The 14,474-nt window shown below is 39.9% G+C and overlaps 1 protein-coding gene across 3 annotated transcripts in view; it reads left to right on the top strand.

The window, feature by feature from the left end:
* Positions 1 to 14,005, top strand: part of Dnm3 (dynamin 3) — a 477,548-nt gene extending 463,543 nt beyond the window's left edge. For 2 of the 3 annotated variants that reach the window (XM_055624405.1, XM_055624406.1), the window contains one exon: positions 4,781 to 9,552. In XM_055624405.1, coding sequence (XP_055480380.1) covers positions 4,781 to 4,850 — 70 coding nt within the window. In that variant the 3' untranslated portion in view covers positions 4,851 to 9,552. Of the gene's footprint in view, positions 1 to 4,780; positions 9,553 to 13,853 lie in introns of those variants that run through there. The other variant, XM_055624408.1, reaches the window with a different exon arrangement.
* Positions 14,006 to 14,474: the final 469 nt, after the last annotated feature.

Raw genomic sequence — 14,474 nt, forward strand, 5'->3', positions numbered from 1 at the left:
CACACACACACACACACACACACACACACACACACACACACACACACCACCCCAAAGCTGATGAACAATGCAATCTCCCTAAAGACTGGCCTCACATCATGAACACTCAAGGCCAGATAACAGATGGAATTAGACTTCTATTCTTAAAAAAACAATAACACGAGAGAAGGGAACAAATGGTGGCCTCTCAACCTTATCAGTGAAGCCAGCTTCTGCCCCAAATGCCACCCACCCTGCATGAACAGCGGGCGTTCTTACAAATGCTGTCATTGTCCAAAATCCTGTAAATGGGCCATCCCTGAAGCCACAACTCAAGTCTTACATCTTTCCCTTTGACTTGAAAGCAGAAACATGGCTCTTCTATCATAACCATAAACGGCCCACACACAACACAGTGTTTCAATAAATGTTAAATGATGCAAGATGCTCCATTTCAATGTGATGGATTACTTAATGAAGCCCATCGCCGAACAAAGCAACTGAGGAAAATTTGGTACAAAACAAATAAGTTTGCCTCAAACAAACTGTCTTGTGAGGTGAATGTCTTTGGCAATGAGAACAGTTAGGAACTGGACTAATGAAATAAATTTGAACAGTAAACCTTAAATACCTTCTTAGTGTTAAAGCTGGCAAACATATTATTAGCATGAGTTATTAAAAAACTATCATTCTGAACAACATAGTATTTGTCTTGAGTTTCTTGCTAAGCAGTGTTTTACAATAATAGTTTATTTTTCTTACTGTTTTAGAAATAAAACAATGTTCACTTCTTCCAAAAGAGTGAGTCAAGGCTCTTCGGGATTTTTTAACCGTACATATTACACATATATGGATTTCTTTCATCTGAAACTGGGCACATCCCAAACATGTCCTAATCATTTTGAGAGAACAAAATGGTATCTTATCCTTCCATTTTTTTTTCTTTCTGTTGTTAATTCACCACATAGCTATGCAATAGTGTTTTTCCATATACAGCCCCAGCAGCCTTAATGAGCACACAAGTGAACAGGTGTAACTAATTTAGTCATTTGGAAAAAAAACAAAACACCATGAACCAAAGGTCATACTAAATTCTGGGTTATGATAAAACAAGTACCAGGCTTGACAGCTAGCACGAATGTGCAGCTCCATAGTCCTCTCTCTGGCATTACCCGCTACTGCTCATCATTCACCCCACCAACCGCCCGGGTCTGAGGTTGATGAGATTAATGAGAATCTGCTCTTCCATCCAAGTAGTCCGGTTTCTTTCCAGTCTCTAGTCCATTGAACTTTCCCCCTCTAGCCTTCATTTAATTTCTAGTCCTTTTTGGTCTGCATAGGCCTACATTCCCCTACCTACCATTTGCAACCCCTACCAAGCTTTAGTGTGTAGTATTTAAAATCACCTTTGCCCTTACTGTTAGCCATATCGGCACATTTTCAAGCTTGTCAGAGTATATGCCCTGGTGATGAATTATGGAATTTCATCACATTGCTCCATATTTAAAATACAGTGCTACCGTAAAAACCACTTGCACATTTGTCTTAGGTCACTTGCCCTGCCACTCAGGAGTAGGTTCCAAGCATCTTAATGTCACATGGCACAATGCATTCCACATAATAGGGCTTGATGAGCAATGCACAGATATATGAATAAGCCTTGCTGCAGCCTCTGGCTGAGTTATAAATGAAAAAACCAAAGCCTGGAGGCATTCCATAATAATAATAAAAAAAAACCCACATAATTTAGCAATTATAGCTATACCTGATATATATTTCAGCTTCTGCTCCAAGACCTTTTTCTTTATGGACGTACAGTCTCAGACATAAGCCTGTAACTCAAAATTGTTATATGGGTGGCCTGATGGAACCTACTCAGCATGACTTAGCTTGGACTCCATCCTCAGTGGATGTCTTTTTAGGCACTTTCCAGTCACTCACTCAGTTGTCTATTATTCAGCAAATACTTGTTCATTGCTCCTGAATCCCAGTGTACTTAAATTCAGAATCTCAATGTACTAAATACTGAATATACACAATAAAGCAACATGCACATTCTCCACCATTCAGGACTTTAAATCTGTTGTGAATTCAGGCAATAAAGTGTTAAAACATGACATTTAGGACAAGAACAAAAGGATCAGGAGAACCCAGTTGTATTCCTTTCTCTCTGGATGACAAGCCTTTGTCTAACCTATCATGTTTGTATAAAACATTTTTCAATGGGCTTTGCTCTTCTGTATCCTGAGTCTTGCCCAGTATACAGTCTTGCCCAGACATCTATCCGTCCCATAACCCAGCATATTATTATACCCTGGTAGAGTTTCCCTCCGAGTTCAGGTTCTGACTATCAACTCCCATCTCACGACTGCTTATTACTAAAATTACACCTCCAATTTGTCACATATTTGCCAGACTCCTTGGGGATGGGATGGTATTGTTTAGTACTATTCCAAGCACTAAAGAACTGAGTAATAAAACATAGAAAGAACCTCCAAGTCTCAATCCTAAATACACCACACACACACACACACACACACACACACACACACACACACAGAAAATGGGGTGGGGAGGAACTAGAGGTAGAGTCTAGTGACTGAGAGTACATATTGCTGTTCTGTAGGACCCAGGTTCACTTCCCAACATCCACAGCAGGTTGCTCATAACTGGTATAACTTCAGCTCTAAGAAATCCAGCTCCTTTTTCTGACCTATGCAGGTATCTACATTCATATGTGCATACACAGACACACACATACACACACACACACACACACACACACATACACACACGCTTTAAAATAAAATCTAAAAGACAAATGGAAAAAAACAAATGCAGGCCACAGCCAGGGGTTAACAAATAAACACCCTTTTTATATGATAAAGCTAATGGATAGCAACACCGTCAGGTGTTTCATACTTTCAGGGTTGTTTTTCACTTCACTAGTTGCCAGACGCTAACTCTTTGATAAACAGTGGATCAGGCACTGCAGAAATACTAAGATGAGTAAACAGCCCATTTCTAGTCAAAGAAGCTAAGCTAACCAGAATCCATTGTGATGGCTGACCACATTGTTCTCGAAGCAACTATTACCAGGAAGGCAAGAAAGGCCCATTTCCATGAGGAGAGTCTAGAAGGATTAACAAAAAGTCACTGACAACAGACTTACATATAACACCACGCTATACTGCATGACACCAGTGTGACCTTTGACCTCTCCATCAAAAGAGAAACTGGGGCAGGTTCAAGACTTGGGGTGTAAGCTAAAGAAATACGAAGGTCATCTCTAACATGAGAGAATATATTCACAAAAGATGTGTTGTTTTTACGTAGTTATGGGAAGAAAATTACTTTTTCTCAGTGGAAAATTGTCTTAACAGTCTGGTGGTCAGAGAAGACTTTCTGCAGAACAGCTTGTTCACTGAACAACTGGCATCAGTTACGTTTGTTCCTCTGCCAATAAGTATTGCCACGAATCCTTTTTAAAATCCAGTCACCACTGAATAGTAAAACTAGTATAGGGCATTACATTGAAATGTACTGTTGTTTCTTAGTAACTTGGGGTATAGGAGGCAAAAGGAGCTCTCTCCATGACTTCATGTTAAAGTGGTCAGTAGCCTCACCATTGAGTCACTAACAGCTCTTCTGCTCTGCCTTCCCCTTGGCTTTGAATTTTATCTTACAGCTTGTGGTTTTGTTTGTGTTACTTAGCTGAGAAACGAACCTAAGCCTTCACAGGACAGCACCAACTCTAGCCACCAGGAAACAGGGTGTGGTTTTGAGACACTCCATCATTGTTTTCTTCAACTTTTCCAATGGTTTTGCTTCATCCCAGAAAAGAAGCATCTGATCTGACCAACTTAGTGTTTCAAGGTCAGAAAGAATGACTACAATTCTATAAAGGGTCTTTTGAAAGAAAAATCTCAGCTGGAAAGATTGGTCAAAAATACTTTCATTTAGGTCGTATGCTGAATTAGGGAGTCACAAGGACCACCCCCAAGGTAGCTGTATTTATAGTGCACACAGAGAAAGCTCACAAACATATTTGTGACATAAATGCTTTTCAAGGAATTAATGGTATGACTTGATAATGTTGTGCTTCTCAAGTACAATAACATTTAATCACGTGATGGCTTTCAGAAACACCATGGCCAACTAGATAGTGGCTGATCCTACTACAGACCTCGGTGAATCTTGTGCGACTATGCTCACGCACCTTATGGGGGCGCTCACACCAAGCCTGTTTGTTATAACCACTGCAGATAACTCTACAAGCCTTGATTTTTGATTTTCGATGGTCTGCGTTAGAAGCAAAATGCAGAATAATTGGGGAAAGCCATTGCTAAAGGCAATGTTGGTTGATAGCACCCTGCTGAGACAAAGCAGGATTTAAAACCACTGTTGAGACTTAATACACCTCATTAGTTCCTGGAGTAGGCATACCTCATTCTCTGTAACCATTGTGCTCAACTGTCACGAATCTGTGCAGTGTGTTCTACAGCGGCTTTCAAGTTATTCCATATTTGTATCAGTATTGTATTAGCAATCCTTTCTTTTTAATAAAGATTTGCATAATGAAAAATATACAATTTCCATTGAAACTTAGGATACCTCACAGATGACTCTCAGATGACTGGATGACTCACAGATGACACTCCTAGGCTTACTGTAGGTTGCGACCTCTCTTGGTGACCTGAATTGCATGTGCATGTGCTTGATGGCTCTTCGTCGTCAGTGTTCTGAAGAACAATTCTGCTATGACATCTGTTTCTTTCCCTGTCTCTTTCTCTTTTTCTAGCCGGAGGCCACCCCCATCACCAACTCGTCCCACTATAATCCGTCCACTAGAATCCTCACTGTTAGACTAAACGAAGTGTCTGGCATGGCAATTAGTCACTAATGATTTATGCAAAAGCAACATATTCGGTAACCTTTGCAGTCAACCATGAGTACTCGCATGTATGGACATCCATAGGCAAGTAGCCAGTTTTACTAATGTATTCATCACTCATCTTCATTGCTCATGGTATGTCAGACCTTTGGGGTGTGACTCGGAAAAACTGCTAACCTGTAGAGAGAGTTGATATGTTGTATTGGCCAAGGTAGTTTTGTGTAGTGGTCCTCTACTCTGGTACCATTTATCCATCCAACATGTATTTGAAATTGCTTAATAAGAGTTTTCTAGGCTGTCTCCAGAGAAGCTTAAAACAGTTCTTAACAGATATAAGAAAGTGAACTTGGAGTCACACAAATTCTTCCCCACATTCTGTTTAGGATGGCAGAAATTCTGTTGCGTGATATTAATACTGCCACCCACTCCATAACTGCTTATTTAAACTTCTTTTCCTTCTTACTTCGTAGTTCTGCTAGGAAGCATGATTTTTAAATTAGGACTACTTAAGATGGAAGCTTTTCAGGAGCACAAGTCAGTTTGCAAAGGAAGGTCTACAGGGTTTTGCAAGCTCTACAGGGTTGGCTCTAGGGGCGTCTCCTGGCACCAGTGTGTGCTTCATGCTAGAAGTACAGACCGCGGTGAAGCAAAGCCCAAGATGGTTTTGGTAATCGGTTGATAGATTTGGCTACCTTCAGAGTTCAAGGAAGAAGCAAAAAATATCACCATTTAAAAAGTGTCTGTGACAATATAATTTACTTATTATCTCATATATTTACCTCTTTTAGGCTATGGTGAAGGAAGGCTGATATTGAAATTGTTTAATTCTCCAGTTGATTTTTTTTTGGGGGGGGGGACATGGATAACTAACTCCCTTTATAGTTAGTGTAATTATTATTTTGGCTGGAGCAAAATTAAGTGTATGCTAGGACACGATTTCTACGGTTTACATATAAATGATTATGCAGAATCCCTTTAAAACTAATGTCTTTACCCATTCCAGACACACTTCCATTTTGCAGCTTTATATTGCACAACTGCGCTGAAAGAGTGGTCCCTAGTATGGAAAGGAAATTCATCAGCGACGCCATGGTTTCGGAGCACAGATCACATGTTTACAGATCCCTTGCTCCAACTTGCTCCTGAAAATGCCTTTGCAATATTGAGCTGCAAAACAAATTTGCAATTTCTAAGATTTCCAGAATTTGCAAGAGCAGCCTAGCCTAGAGGTTTAGTTCAGCCTTTACGCTAAGTTTCAAACTACCTACGACCAGATGATCAGCATGTAGGAAACAGCCAGAAGCCAAATGGATTTCTGTCTGGTAACTGCTCCCAGACAGCAGAGCGAGCGTTCACTGAACTGTGGCTCCCCGTGACATTATTCCATATTCGCAGAAGTAAATCAGGTTTTACTGACTGCAGTGTCTCTCCCTTTGAAGGCAGCAAACATGATTTGTATGTGAACTTCACTTTAATTTCCTGTGCAGTTTCTAACCAAAGCAAGACACTATAAAGTCTGACATAAAAACTTTTAAGCATTATTTTAAAAAAAAAAAGGAAAATTTCAAGGTAAATAGCACTGTATTGAACTTCTTCTAATGGGTTATATCCTGATTATAATTGACAAAAGTTAAAGAATATGAGGCACATAAAAGGGTAACTACAACCTTTAAGTGACAGAATATCACCACTCTAGCGTCTCTCATGTTTTTCCATGGGGGAAAAAATGTGAATGGAACTCACATACAAGATGCAGATTGTCTTTGAAAACAGTGTCCCAAATAAATGGGGAAATGTTAAGCAAGCCTTCATACTCGAACAACTAACAGGCAGTTAGGTCTTCTCCCAAAACTCCCTCCTTTTAGGATTCCCTTTGCTTCCTCCTTTGAGTTCCCTAAAACAGGCAGCTAACGAATTAGATACTTCAGGGTTTGGCTTTGTTCTTACTGTGGTTTTGCGTCTTGCTGTATTTCAAAAATTTTCTTCTGTTAGAGGAAAATATTGCAGAAAACCACTGGCATGGTCTCAGATCAGCATAAACCAATGTCAAGGAAAATTGGGGATTTGTCTCTCCAAGTTTCTTCCCACTGATCTTAGACAGTGATAAACAATGGCGTTTGTCATCTTTGGGTTTTGCTTCTTGATCCACAGATGCCCTGTCCCAAATGTCTCCCCTTTGTCTGGAAAGTTTTGTCCTCTTTGCTACCATGTTATATATCTGGTGGCACCCAGAACCCCCTGCCCTAGCCCCACACCAGAATCTCAACAATGGCATTCCAGAATATTTTCAGTTTGCTGCAGTTCAAAGGGTTTGCATCCTGCTAACAGAAGACACCAACCTGAGTGAAGCCTCTAGTTCTGGAGTGTGCAGAATTTATGGGATGGCACCCACATCAGGCCTTGAAATGGGCATGTCAGCTTGAAGGGCCTTCTGTTTCCCACACCGTTTCTAATACGTTAATAAACCTCCCGATCGATGTTCCAGTGTCGTCAGCACAATAGACGTAGCTCTATTTTGTCTAGCATAATAATTGAAAAAAAAACAGTGCTTTTAGGATTTGAAGAAATAACTGTACATGTCTGACAAGTAAAGCCAGTTTTACCGTCCCATGCTAAATTTTGCATGCATACTGGCTAACTGGAACCATTTACTCAGTTTCGATGGAATGTGAAACACTATTGATCTAGAGCAGATGCATCTCCACAATCATCTACTAAAGATACCTTCTTGAATATTGCTTTTAGATGTGTCTTATAACATAGTAGAGTAGTGGGGACTATTTGTTGGCAGTTTCTCTATTTGTGCAGATATGTATTCGTTCTATCCAAAAGCATAGCAAAACAGATCCTGTGTTATAAGTATTCTAAATTTAGAATTAGGAAGTAGCCACATAGAGTCATTTGTGATTTTTTTTAAGACCGTAGCCATACTCTAAAATATGAAATGGGACCTGATACCAGTATGTGACAAGTGTTGATGTTTTCTGTGCACTCATTTTCTCTGCATGTCTCTAGGAATATATATACATAGTAAATATGTATTTTGTGTCCTTTTGAATAAGTAGGTGCAAAAGCACTTTCTAGAATGCCATTAAGCATGAATGTAATTATATGTGCATTGTATATATGTATGAGTATAAATATCAGTGTAAACCTGTGCTCAGTATGTAAGATAAGTATATTTTTTAACTGTCACAGTGTATGATATATGTTGGGAAGACCTGCCATAATGTGATTACAGTAGTTCATTTCTCATAGCATACATGAGAAACAAAAGATTTTCTAACTCAGACTGTATATAATCTGAGGGGCACAAAGCTTATAATAACCGTGACGAGGTAGAGTAATGTCTGTGGCCATTGGTACTGAAACCCACAGCACCGCTACCTAGGAAGGCATTACCCTTTGGTGATACTTTGATAAACAATGTAACAGTACCAGAATTTTTCTCCAAGGTCTCTAGTTAAAATTGTGTTATTTGGGGTTGCTGAGCTGACTCTTAAAAAAGCTAAGTTGATCCGTATCATCATTTGTTCTCTACAGTAAAGGTCAAAAGAATACAGAGAGTCAGCAGCATAATGATAGTAATGAGTCTTTCTGAGCAAAACTGTTAAAGCATGCAGGGGACAGGTTGCTTAATTCCTTGCAGGTATGTTATCTACGCTTTCAGGTAAACCTTTTGCTTTTGGCAAACTGTATTAATTACTTTAAATTGATGGGAATCTCTGTAGAATGAGTACTAAAGCCTAAACAGATCTCCAGGCTGTCTTGATTCTGTGAAAGATGACTGCGGATAAAAGCCAAGCCATGAGTTTTAGGTCATTTCACCTAGGACTGCTAGCTGTGAACTCTGAGCTCCTGTGAATGAAGCCAATTTTAGAGAAATAATGGATAGTTCACCAGATCATATAGTCTTTTCTAAAGAACTCAATTTGTCTTCTAAGTAATAATAGGCTGTCTGTCTAGCTGATAAGTTTAAAATTATGTGGTGCTCTGTATGTGAAACTTTAACAATATTTTTGAAGTACATATAGTATATACATTGCTACTTGTGGATATACGCATACATGTAATAATATCTGTATGTGTGAGAGTAAGAGACAGGAACCTCAGAGAACCTCCTGTTTAAGACCTGTTAGCACCGGTATACTGGAGAGACTTCTCATTCCACTGGTCAAGGGCTTCACATGTGGTTCAGCTCAAGGCGTTGATTTCTATATAATCTTTACCTGTAAATTCCTTTAAATTTACTCATGTTTCCAAATGATACAAAAATCACTCTCTTGTCTTATACTGACTGCTGCCATTCTGTGAAAATCATTTCTCACAAACCAGAAACCTTATGACTGTAACCTTGTGTGTTTGATTTCAGATGTACTGCTTTTGTTTCATGTTCCTCTTCTCTCCCTGTTCTGAATCAAATTTCATTTTGTTTTTGTATGAATGGAGAGTACATAGAAGTTAAATCTTGTTTTCTCTGTTGATCTTTAACATGAGCCAGAATACTTTCCACTGTCTTTTTTGCCACTTCTGAGATTTCTTAATGCTGGATTAATATGGATTCTGTGAATGAGATTTTTGAAGCAAATTCCTAAAGCCTGTATCATCCTTGAAGGCCATGTACCTATTGTGAAAATGTGAAACTGTATTTCTGAATATGAAATAAATTATTACATTTGAAGGAACCCCATTTCCTCATTCTTATATACATTTCAGCCTATGCATGTCAGTAACACCTGGGAATAAATTTCTATTGCCCCTTTGCTCAAATTAGCCCAGCATTACTAAAGCAGGGAGTGGTAGTATTTTGCATTTTTGTCCTTAAGTTGTGGGAAAAGATTTTTTATTTTTAGACGGAGCAAATTAGGTAAATCAAAGAAAGGGGAGTAGGGGTGATGTTTCCTCTAATTTGAAACAATAGATTGTAGGATTCGAACTTCAGACAGCTGGATTCTTTTCCAGGAATGTGAGTTCATTTCTGGGAAGGAACTGTTTGTGGGGAAACCTGGGGAAGTAGGAGGAAGGCTAGCCTGTTTACATGTAAGGTCAATGGAAGACAAACCCTGTGCACCTGGCCCATAGGTGTTACCTGCTCATTGGGCAGAGGAGGAGAAAATGCGGCTGTTTGTCCTATAATAGGAAAACATAAGAGCTCAGTAGACACAGACAACCTTCTCCCTAATTGTGTCTCCCCCTAACAACACACGTGGTCCTAAACTATGCCATCTAAATGCATACAACAAGGTGAAGAAGAAGGGAGAGATAGTGGTTTAATTTTCCATATATGACCAGGTATGGGAAGGGAAGCTGGGCAGATTGGTGAGCTCATATGCTCTTTCTAGCTGCAGGTCCCTTCTCTATCCATCTCCCACAAGGGAAGAACTCATGCATCCAAAGGAAGCCTAGCAGAGATCGTGGTTGAAAAGCATGCCAGTCACTTGTATTTTGTTTTAACCACATGATTCTATTCTATACTATTCTGAATAATTTTGAATGAAAATTAAAAAAAAAGGACAGTATTGTTACTTTTCAGCAACTTCCCATTTGTACTTTTAAAACAGTTCAGCCATCATTATAAATCTCCACTTGATTTGTCATCAAGGTCCCAACTTTTAGGCTGGAACCTTTTAACTACACTTTGAGAAACTCATCTGGCATCTGGTCGCATAGACTCAGCCGGACTCCAGCCACACTGTCACATTTTGGGTTATTTATTAGTGCTCTTTCATACTGTAGTGACATAATAATTAGAAGATATGCAAGCGATATTGACTGCCTTAATTCAAAGCCTTCCAAAGGGCATTGCCTGAGATGGTAATGGGCTTACATACACAGACACCAAAAGTCATTTTGTCAGTATGCTTTGGAAAATAATAGCTATAATTTAAACATCTTTTACTGAAAGAACTCTAATTATGTTGTGAATCTTTGAGAGTGACAGTGTCCACAATCTTCTCAGACTTTTTTTGATCATAAAGGTTTCGTTCATGCAATTCCCCACAGAAGTGGGGGTTCTAAGGCACCTACTTTAGGAAACATTACCTTGGGGGCATTAGGCAAAAGGGAAAGTGAATTGTGCATGATGGCTATTTCAGAGTAAATTGCCACCAACGAAAAGTTGTGTGACAAGTTCAAGTGTAAGAGCAAGACGAACTCCCAGCTCAGGACAGACATCAGGAAGAACTGGTGGCTCTGTGACAATGGCATCTGAGTCCTCTGGAAGAAGATCTTCTAAGATCAGATGCACAGAAGCAGACCAGCCATGCACAGGCAGGGAGCCTTACCAAACCTTCTCTGGGACTCATTGTGTCCTACCTTATCTTTCCTCCTTTTTCTAGTAAGAAAAAAAAAAAAAAAAAAAAGCTGTATTGGATAATTTCATTACGCTTGTGAGGTTATTGTGAATGAAAAGACCAACATCAATTCAAAATTAAACCTCACCAGAGAAGAATGGAGGATACCCCCGTTCCTGTTATCTTTTTCCCCCCTCATTTTCTCATTCTTCAGGCTTACTCCTCTACCGTGGGATGTTAAGTTGCCTAAATGATGGGCAAAGCAAGCCAGCAGAGATTGTTTGGTGAAATTTCACGGAAAAGGGAAAACATACAAGGAAAACCTTTCAAGAGTTCAGTCCATGGCAAGGTCACCATCAGACTCAATTGCAGGAATGGATAGAGATTAGAGGACATATGCAATCCATTCTTATTAATAACTGAGTCTTAATGTTTCATCTCTTCTTCTTAGTACTTGGAAAAACATATCTGTGGGGTTATTTTATTTTTTTTCTGGACATTTGAGAAAATGTAACCAGGTTGTATGATTCTTGAGTACATTCAGTGTAGGTGAAGACCAGTTTGCTGAGCGGTGGAATTTGTTAACTCGGTAGGTACTCCAGTACCTTCGTAGTTTCTACATGTGGGAGGACCATCTATGTTCAGCACTTGCCTTCAGCCACACTATAGACACAATACAGAATTCTGAGAGGGGGATCAGCAAAAAACCCAAACTATCAAGAGTCATGGTGGAACTAACAGATCCACCGAATGCTGTTATTGTCAGGGCTGCTTTTCTGGCAGCGACAGGAACGTTAGATGCAGGGTAAGCAAAGATGAGAAGAAAGGAGCTGTCTGAGGGAACGTCACCACACTGCCTGAGGCAAACTCCCTTGCTGTCAGGAGAATATATTTTAGGGCATAATGTGTCTGATCCTGTTTCTGAATTGGAACACCAAACTAGTTCCCAGGGGAAAATGTTTCTGGCATGTGAGCGTAGAACGCCCCTTCAGCACTGTGGACTTGCTGTTCATTTTAATGGCTCACCTCCCCACCATGCTGAGGTAATTAAAGTGTTCTAAAGCCCCTTCAGAACTTGAAAATAGTTTCTGTTTGCTAGGCAGGTGATAAATCTCATTCAGCCTGACAGAAATGTAATTACACTTTCTTCATGAAAACACCAGGGATACCATTACCTGGGTCTCACAAAGCCCAAGGCTTGCAGACCCCCCACAGTTGAAAGGTTAGGGACTAAGAACAAGTTTTTCATCATTTAAATAGATGGGAGGCCTCCTTAGCATGGCCAGATTAAATTGAACTGGAGAAAAGTTGGTCTAGGACTTTGGGAAAAGCAAGGTCTTTTTTTTTTTAAAAAAAAAAAAAGCAGGAAAAGCCAGCTCAGTTTGGTCCCATTAACATCTCACAGAAGACTTTAAAAAGAAGGGGGAAAAAAGTGTTTGGGGTTTTGCTTTTTTATAAAGCTGACTGTAGTCTTAACAAGACTGCAGTAGGAGCAAGTTGTTGCTGGACATCTGGGCGGGGGCTGCCAGGGATATCCCACAGGGAGGAGGGCTGGAGATGGCCTCTCAGTGCCCAGAGTCAGCTCACAGTGACCCGGTTAGAAAGCAGAGAGTTAAAGCACGGACTTCTGCCGGAATCCCCGGGCAGGCTTTCTTCGGCCTGCTGTCTGTCTGCTGCAAAGCTGCTCCCAGCAGAGTGGAGGTTGCAGAGTCTTCTGGAGATGGAAAGTAGCTCGGATTCCAGGGGCTGAGACCAAGCAGTGGCCTGACTCCACAATCCATGGCCTGATGACAGGGATCTGGACACTGACCCAGAAAACCAAGTCAGGGTGCCCTGGACCCGTTTCCCAATAAGTCAGGATTTTCAGTGTTCCTTGCTCTAATACAGAGGGAATTCCTACCAACCCTGGGGCAATCAAGAAGCAGCCTTGGCGTGCCTTTTTTTCTTTTTCCTCTTCTCTATTCTAGGCTGCCATACCACACAACTGTTCACCTCAAATAGATTCTTAGTTACAAAAATACAGCTGCACATTAACCCTGAGGCTCTTTCTGTGTTGGGATGGCATTGCTCATCAGATCTTGATACCTTCCAATTCCCTTACTTTGAAAAGTATTTGATTAGTCACGTGATAACATAGTGACTAAAACTGAAATTTCCTTCAACAGAATTCTAAAGCAGTTGCTCTCCTCCCCCACCCCCCCCACCCCCCAGGAAGCAAACATACCCATCATTCATTCAAGTCTTTGGAAATAACTTGGGGGTGGAGAACATAAAATTAGGGTTAGAAATCAAATACGCAAGTCCAAAAGGTATCTCTAATACTGATCCTAACTGACCTAAATTTGATTGCAAGGATTTATACTTCCATGGTACAACATGGTAACATTTTTGAATGTGCACAAATGTCTCAGCATGCTGCTGGGTACGTACCCTGAGCCTGGTCACTGCTAACTTTGCTGTGAGGTGTGCTTTCATTTCTCCTGCATGTTTTGCCTGGCCTTTTGCTTTCTTCTGGGTTTTTGGTTGGTTTGTTTGTTTTGGCTATTTTTTTATGATTTGAATTAGATTTTTCTGGGATATTTTTGTATACTATTATTCAAATTTATTTTATAATTTAAACATTGTCTTCTTCCTCTACATCTGTGTTTTTCCTTTTTTGTTATTTTGTTTTGTTTTGTTTTCACTAGGAGACCCCCTCCTGCAGTTCCAGGCCGACCATCCTAACCCCGTCATTCAGTCATTCATCTCCTTTTGTTTCCAACAACATGTCTACCCATGATATTTAAAAGCCTTTCGTTTGTACTATCTGTCACATGTACATAAAAACTTTTATTTTTGATCTGTGTCTTTAATTAAAAATAAAGTTTATTCTATATAAAAAAATTACATGTGTTCCATTTCTTTTCCTATAGAAAAATGACCCAAATTAAAATACTCCACTTAAGTCAATGCCAGGTAAGATGAAAATGCTCTTATCTAGTCCCCCTTTTGTTTTGTGAATATTTCAAGACATGGCTTCATGTGGCCAACGCTGGCCTTGAACTCCTGATCCTGTCTCAACCCACCCACGTGCTGAAGTTAGCCGAATGTAACACCACACTTACCTCCCGAAACATGTAGTTTGATATATTAGGAGCTGAATGGGAAAGATTTATGTTATTAGACCACTGCAATTTCAGATGCCCTTTGGAAGAGAATGATAGTGTGCTGAACTGAATGATAGGCTAATGAAATTTCAATAGAATACAAGAAAGAAAGCAAAAGGAAGGAAGGAAGGAAGGAAGGAAGGAAGGAAGGAAGGAAGGAAG

The sequence above is a fragment of the Psammomys obesus genome, unplaced genomic scaffold, assembly GCF_907164565.1.
Source record: "Psammomys obesus unplaced genomic scaffold, mPsaObe1.curated_primary_1811, whole genome shotgun sequence".
In the NCBI taxonomy this organism is placed as follows: Eukaryota; Metazoa; Chordata; class Mammalia; order Rodentia; family Muridae; genus Psammomys; species Psammomys obesus.